The sequence below is a fragment of the Bos indicus x Bos taurus genome, chromosome 12 (assembly GCF_003369695.1).
Source record: "Bos indicus x Bos taurus breed Angus x Brahman F1 hybrid chromosome 12, Bos_hybrid_MaternalHap_v2.0, whole genome shotgun sequence".
Classification (NCBI taxonomy): domain Eukaryota; kingdom Metazoa; phylum Chordata; class Mammalia; order Artiodactyla; family Bovidae; genus Bos; species Bos indicus x Bos taurus.
In genome coordinates this window covers 70,748,515-70,756,057 of record NC_040087.1, presented here as the reverse complement: position 1 = coordinate 70,756,057, position 7,543 = coordinate 70,748,515, and the positions used below count along the sequence as shown (strand labels likewise).

The 7,543-nt window shown below is 39.3% G+C and overlaps 1 protein-coding gene across 1 annotated transcript in view; it reads right to left on the bottom strand.

Moving 5' to 3' along the window:
• Positions 1-2,226: 2,226 nt before the first annotated feature.
• Positions 2,227-7,543, bottom strand: part of LOC113902123 (multidrug resistance-associated protein 4-like) — a 113,722-nt gene continuing 108,405 nt past the window's right edge. The window contains exon 28 of the mRNA XM_027557077.1: positions 2,227-2,396. Within this exon, the coding sequence (XP_027412878.1) occupies positions 2,262-2,396 (135 nt within the window). The 3' untranslated portion in view covers positions 2,227-2,261. The remainder of the gene's footprint in view (positions 2,397-7,543) is intronic.

The following is a 7,543-nucleotide window of genomic DNA, read 5'->3' as shown; positions in this document are numbered from 1 at the left end:
GTAAAATAAATTGAGAAAAACTACACAAATGTAACTTACCCTGAATATTGTTAGAGTAGGTGCAGGATTACTAGACCAGGAAGCACAAGATTTCTAATTCTATGACCCATGTCTGTTTTTATATGTATGTTATACTTGATTTAAAACATTTACTGAAAGAAAAGATTTCTAATTCTGTATCTGCTGCAAACTAACTTCACACCAATTATATACATAGGGCCACCTTCCTTCTAAGGGGCCTCAGTTTCATCACCTGTAAAATGAGGTTGTTGAAACCTATCTTATGTTATCCAGACCTATCAGAAGTTCTATGATCTACTTCTCATTACTCAATGTCTTGATAATATATAATGATAACACAGTGTTTAAATGAAGACTTTGACACAGGTGGACACACCTCTTTCTGATGTGAAATGCCTAAGGTGGAAATACCAAAAGGGTTTGGGAGATTCCTGGTTGTTTTGTGATTTTGTCACCCAGAAAATGACAAATGCTTATCGAGTCTTCAATGACTGGCAGACACTCGAATTAATGAAAGTGCTCTGTGAATTTCAGGCACTAAAAAAATATAAAGGGTGATATATGGCTCAGATGGTAAAGAATTTGTCCTCAATGTGGGAGACTGGAGTTCGATCCCTGGGTTGGGAAGATCCCCTCGAGAAGGGAATGGCAACCCACTCCAGTATTCTTGCTTGCAAAATTCCATGGACAGAGGAGACTGGCAAGCTACAGACAATGGTGTTGCAGAGTCAAACATGACTTGACGACTAACACACACACTCTATATTTGCATACAATATAAGCACTTTGGAAATGTTCAGAACAGACTTCCTTGTCCCTAAACCTAAGTACAAACTCTAATTCTACCACCTCTTCAACCAGCTCTGCAACCCAGGAAGTCTCCTACACTATGAGCAGTGGAAGGTACTGCTCTGCGTTTCCTCATTTCTAAGGAGGGCTGAGATGAGACAGTAATGAACTAAGGCCACATTTTAGATAAGTGCTTTATATAGTAGTACTTAAGATACTGGGACATGTTTTCTTTAAGACATTTAAAATATTACACTAGTAATCTTATTATGCTTACAAGTGAAAATCTGGGAAATGCACAAAAGTATGAGAATAGAAAATATACCCATAATTTAATACTAAGAGATAAATTTTCTATGGAGAAGCCTCACCACAGGCAGCTAGAAGCCTCATCCCACCCCAAACCCTGCATGTCAAGGGTCAAGAACACCAGACCTTCCTTCCCTCCATCTTCCCATCAACCCTATTCCCACTCCCACCTTCTTCCAGAAAAACTTACAGATGGCTGAATGACAATGGCTAAGTATCCTAACCTAGACCTCAGTTACCATCTCACCTCTGTTTAGAAGATGTCACATGACCTGAATGTTACCCATCGAGCCCGTTCCTCATACCATGCACCGTGCTTAGTGCTTCTCACACCTCATCTCTGAAAAAGTACTTTGTAAACCTTCAAGCATCATTCAGACTACAGTGTGAAGGTATTGTGAGTTCTTGATTTGTCCTGATTACAATTTCATCTTCTAGAAGGTAGAGGAAGAAGTTTTCCTTACAGATTAGAAAACAGAAGAGACCTACACCTTTCCCTGGAAGATCTTCCTAGAATCAAAATATTTCAAAAATTGTCCCCTGAACTCTCAAATTTCCTGGATATTCCTTGACAGAACTTGCATCACAAATATGCTGAGCACCAGTCAGAATGAATGTAAAGGGTCTGCAAACTGAGAGTGTTCTGTGCTCTATGAGAATCTGAACCCAGAGCCCAGAAATGTGGAAGTCCAATCTGAAATCTCTGTCGCAAGATCTATACGATACTGGATGCTTGGGGCTGGTGCACTGGGACGACCCAGAGGGATGGTATGGGGAGGGAGGAGGGAGGAGGGTTCCAGATGGGGAACACATGTATGCCTGTGGCGGATTCATTTCGATATATGGCAGAACCAATACAATATTGTAAAGTTTAAAAATAAAATAAAATTAAAAAAAAATGAAATCTCTGTCACAGGCACAGGTGTGTGCACATAGAAGGGTGCACACATCCTGACCCCACCCCCACCACTGCTGCAGATCTTCAGCAGACCTGCTCTTAACCCACCTTGTGTTGTTAAGACCCACTCATGAAGCTTAGTCTCTGGAGGTTTATAAGGCCACAGAGTGCTTGTTATCAGACCCCTGATAGAGATCTTGTGAAGAGTGAACCTGGAGACAAACTTTAATGACAACTCCCTGTCCTATTTTGCCCTTTCAGTGAGGACAGCTACTTCCTCCTTGCCCAGATGTTGCACCATTTTATAAAACAGACTGTTTCTATTCTGCAGCAAATCATTTGGCTGACCAGTTTCTTTCCGTCTCCCTGAATCCAAAACCTGTAAACAGCAAAAAGAAACCCATTAGTACATAATGTCTCCCAGTAACATATTATAACTCAGACAATATTTCAAAAAGTGGCAGCATAGGGAAACAGAGAAAATCTATTTGGGTGGTAGGGCTGGCTGATGTTTTAATAGTTCAACTAATTTGTTTTACTAGGCAGACAAAGGCCTAAGCTAACCTTTTAATATTATAATGTTATAGGAAAGAAAGAAAATATGACTACTAGTTACTCTATAGCATCTTATTTTATGTTCAGGGCATTTGGGGTTGTTATCATTAGCACTTTTAACACTCAGACTCTGAGCTTTGAGGCAATTTGTACAGATTCACAGAGTTGGCAAATATCTTCATTCAAGAAAATCAAACTCCATTTATCTAAAAAGTAGGTTGGTGTCATACAAACCAGAAAGCAGTGCCCTGACAACAAACTAATGGTCGATTTGAGAATCTGAGCAATATTTGGGGAAAAAAGCAAAGGCTTCCAGGATTTCTTAAGGATCCTGGATTATGCCAGCTTCTAAGAGGAACAGAATCCTTGTCCAAGGGATTGAGATGCTTCTTGAAGCTGGATGTGGTTGTAGTTTATTCTTCTGAGAGAGAAAGCCTGGCAAAAGGAGCTGGTACATAAGCAGCTTTTGCAAAACTGCTCTGCACAGAAGAAATCTCTAGAAATCCAGTTTTCTCTTTGGATAAGACTAAAGAAGCAAGTAAGAAATTGAGCTCCAAATTCCAGTGATCATGGGTTACAGAGCACATGGGGCCAGCCCAACCTGAACTGCCTAGGATCTGAATCTGTTTCCATTAATTATCTTTCTTTCCTTGTTTCTCTTTCTTTCTTCAGCTGCTTTCCTTTCACCCCTGTTATTGCTCATTAATAAGTCTGCTAAATGCAAACTGAAAGGGAGAGGAAGGGGTCCTTCACTCTGCCTTTCTACTTATTAGTGACTTTGGTTAATGGTTCTGGATGGGGAAAAAGTGTCTGAAACAATTGGCCCAAGTGATATAATTATAAAACTGTTCTGATGTTCAGTAGTATTTAATTCATTTAGGTCATATTTGAAATAAATGCATATTAAGAGAATATACTGGACGAGCTTCCCTGGTGGCTCAGTGATAAAAGAATCCACCTACTAATGCAGGAGTCTTGTGTTCCATCCTGGTTCAGAAAGCTCGCACATGCCACAGAGCAACTAAGCCCATGTGCCGTAACTACAGAGCCTGTGGTCTAGAGCCCAGGAGCCTCAGCTATTGAGCCTACATGCCTAGAACCCATGCTCCACAACAAGAGAGCCCATGCAATGAGAAGTCTGCACACGGCAATGAAGAGTAGCCCCTACTTGCTGCAACTAGAGAAAAGTCTGTGTAGCAAGGAAGACCCAGCACAGCCTAAAATAAACAAATAAATAAAAGTTGATGTATGGCAAAACCAATACAATATTGTAAAGTAATTAACCTCCAATTAAAATAAATAAATTTATATTTTTTAAAAAAAGTTTTTTTTTTTATTTTTAAAGAACGGAATGCAGGAACTCTAAACAACATACAGGTTGTTTTTCAACATATAAGTACTACAATAAATTTAATCCTTTCCATTTAATTGGAAACATTTTTTAGTCTCATAAATGCCATTTTCCTGTTAATCATTTGTTTACTACTGTGAATCACTGCTAAGGGTAGCCTTCTCAAAGAGTCTGAGAATAATCGAATCTGTTTCATCCACTTAATGGGCTTCCAAGGTAACTCAGTGGATAAAGAATCTGCCTGCAATGAAGGAGACACAAGAGACACAGGTTCGATCCCTGGGTTGGGAAGATCCCCTGGAGAAGGGCATAGCAACCTATTCCAGTATTCTTGCCTGGAAAATCATATGGACAGGGGAGTCTGGTGGACTACAGTCCATAGGATCATAAAAAGTCAGACATGACTGAGCAACTTTCACTTTCACATCTGCATAATAATTTAAATGTTCAGTGAAAGTTGCTCAGTCATGTCCAATTCTTTATGACCCCATGGGACTGTAGTCCACCAGGCTTCCCTGTCCATGGTAAGAATACTGGAGTGGGTAGCCATCCCCTTCTCCAGGGGATCTTCCTGACCCAGGGATTAAACTCAAGTCTCCTGCATTGCAGGTGGAATCTTTACCCTCTGAGCCACCAGGGAAGCCCTGTAACTTGGCATGTCAATTTAGATGTCTCACATGTGCAATTCTACTTAAGCATAGCATAACAGAACGTAACTACCACTCCTGATGTTGAAGAAGAAAAACTGCAGTTTTAAAACACTGGTCTCCACACATCTACGTCAATTAATCTATGAAACAGTACACAAGAATTGGAGAAAAGACAGTTTCTATGGTAAATAGTACTGGGAAAGCTGAACACCTGAAAATATATGAAATTAGACACTCCCTCACATCATGCACAAAAATAAACTCAAAATGGCTTCAAGATCTAATATAAGGTTGGGAACTACAAAACTAAATGAAAATACAGGCAAAAGACTCTTTGATATAAATCATAGCAATATTTTTTTTTTAGATTAGTCTCCCAAAGCAAAAGAAATAAAAGCAAAAACAAATGGAACCTAATCAAACTTAAAAGCCAAGGCTCACGTAGGGGCTACAAGAGCTGAGATGGGACACAGACTGAAAAAAGGCCAGAAATAGAATTTTACCAACTTAGCCTTTACATTTACTGGTTTGGTCAAAAACTCTAGATATTTCAGAACAAATAAACATAAAGCAAATCCAAATTCTCATTATGTACAGAAAAATAGGTATAATTTTGGATTTTTAACATCCCTTATAAGAAAAAGCTCCTACAATCTCCCGTTAGGTCCCCAACTCCTCGTAACCCGAGATAAACTATTAACTAAACCACATATTCAAGTTGGTATGATAACAATCCCCAAACCCTAGGATCTCTCCAGGAACCCCAACCCTGAACTGCTTATCAAGCTCTAGTACGTTAAGTAAAAATACATTATGTTGGATGAGTAAGTTAGTTACATAAGCTCAATGAAGATGTGTTTATGAAGCCTGTTTATGTGCAGATATTCCAGACAGCTGTCCTAGACATAAAAATGAAATGGATGCACTGCAAGATAATTTGATCCATTTTCACTGGCAGGATGTCATCAGAGATAAAGAATGCAGGGAGAGGTGGGTGAGTGCACCAAGAGGTGGTGGTGCCCAGGAGAGGATGGAGGAGAAGCCTGGTAAGAAAGATGCTGGGAAATGATGACAACAATGGAGAGAGATCCCGCTGCACAACAAGCAGAGTTGGGAGGGGGAGATCTGAGTGTCAGATTTGTCTCTGGCTGCCAGGTGATGACACGGGATAGCTGTCCAACCCTGAAAGGTGGGTCCTCATCGGTAAAACGGGTACCTGTGATTTTCTCAGTGACTGGACAATGTGGCGACTATTAACTCAAAATCCTGTCTTGGGTCTTGAAATAGTAAATCATTCTTCTCACTGGGGAGGGATGAACGCTGGGTCAGGGTGACCTCCACAGCCACGCTCCCAAAGCTGCTGCCTTTGCACACAAGCACGCCCCCTCCATAAAGTATTTCTTCTCCCCAACTGTACTTCCTACCTCAGTGTTAGTTACCTTTCCTCTGAAAACTTGAGTGAAATCTCTTGCAGTGTTTTTGAAGGAGCTTTTCTCTTCTCAAATGTTCTAATTGCAATATATAGGTTTATGAAAGAAAAGTACCATTAAGGTGAAAAATAGAATTTAAGTAAAACTCTAGTTAGGTTGAGCTGTTTTATGCTTTTCAGGCGGGTGTGTTACAACCATTTCTGATTTTCACTTCTGTGGGAAAAATTCTAAGTAGAGGTTGAGATGAGGAAGAAACAAAAAATATAAAACCAAAAGATGGACTATAAACAGAAGAGGTGGGATCTGAGTTTCTCAGCTCTGCTTTTGGTTCTTCATCATTCATTTCCAGAGAATTCTCTGAGGACAGTGAAAGTGTTGACCACAGATAACACTGTTGGAGCAAGTGCAGATTGTCACATGCTTCCTTTGTTCACACCAACAGGAGAATCTGGGTGATATGAAGGCAGCAGTGTGCAGAGACTGGAGGGAAGAGCTGGGCTGTTGGCTGCAGAGAAAGCAGGTCACGAGCACTCAGATACTCTGAAAAACTACAGGAAGAACCCTCTAGTGTAGAGAGAGTGGTGAGTCTTAGGATAAAGAGCATTTCTAATTTGTCTGTCTTGCTCCACCGTTTTGTGGCAACAGGGAAAGTAAGGAAGATTATATTAGCTGTCATTATGACTCCATCATGTTTAATAAACTTAATATTGAGAGAACTTTGTGAAATCGAATTCTAAGCCTGACACATGAATGGTGCTTAATGAACTAAAGCAGGGAAAACCCCTTTGGAGAGACAACACATAAACAAAGCTATTAATTAGGTTACAATTGTTTCCCAACAAGCCCTTTCTCTGATTTACTTACAGTGAACAAAACCATATCCATCTAATAATTTCAAGATTTTTGATAAAAGTGACAATTTGGAAAATATATAGATGTCTAAGTTTGAGATTAATCATGCTCTATCCCTATGATGAAATTTTACTCAGCTTTAAGAACTGAGCTGTGGAAAATTAATAAATGACATGGGGAATTTTCAGAATACAAAAAAATTCTGGTAATGAAATATTCTGTCTTGCAGAATAAAATAAATTATTAAAATGGCTCTAATGTTATCCAAATAATTATAGCACTATATAACTGCCACTTTCTGGTGGTGGGTATTTTGTAACCTTCCCTTTATGAGATTTTCTTCTGTTTTCCTATTTTTATCTTGCACATTTATTGCTTTTTTATAACAAAAATATATTTTTATGGATTAGATTCAATTAAAAATAGAATTTAAAAAACATATTCATCTATCTTTCTGCAGAAGTATTCATGTGCAATAAAATGTAATTATTACACCTTATCACTTGCAATGATAGGACTTTATGGTGACAACCCTGTTGGTTATGCCCTTCATCAGCACCTGTCACTTCCCCAGCTACTCCTTAAGGCCGGTCACCTGCCCTCTGGAGCATAGGCTTTGAAACAGATTGACTCATCTTTATGTCCACACTAAAGCTTTCAGAATAGACAGTCACCTGCTTTCCAGAAA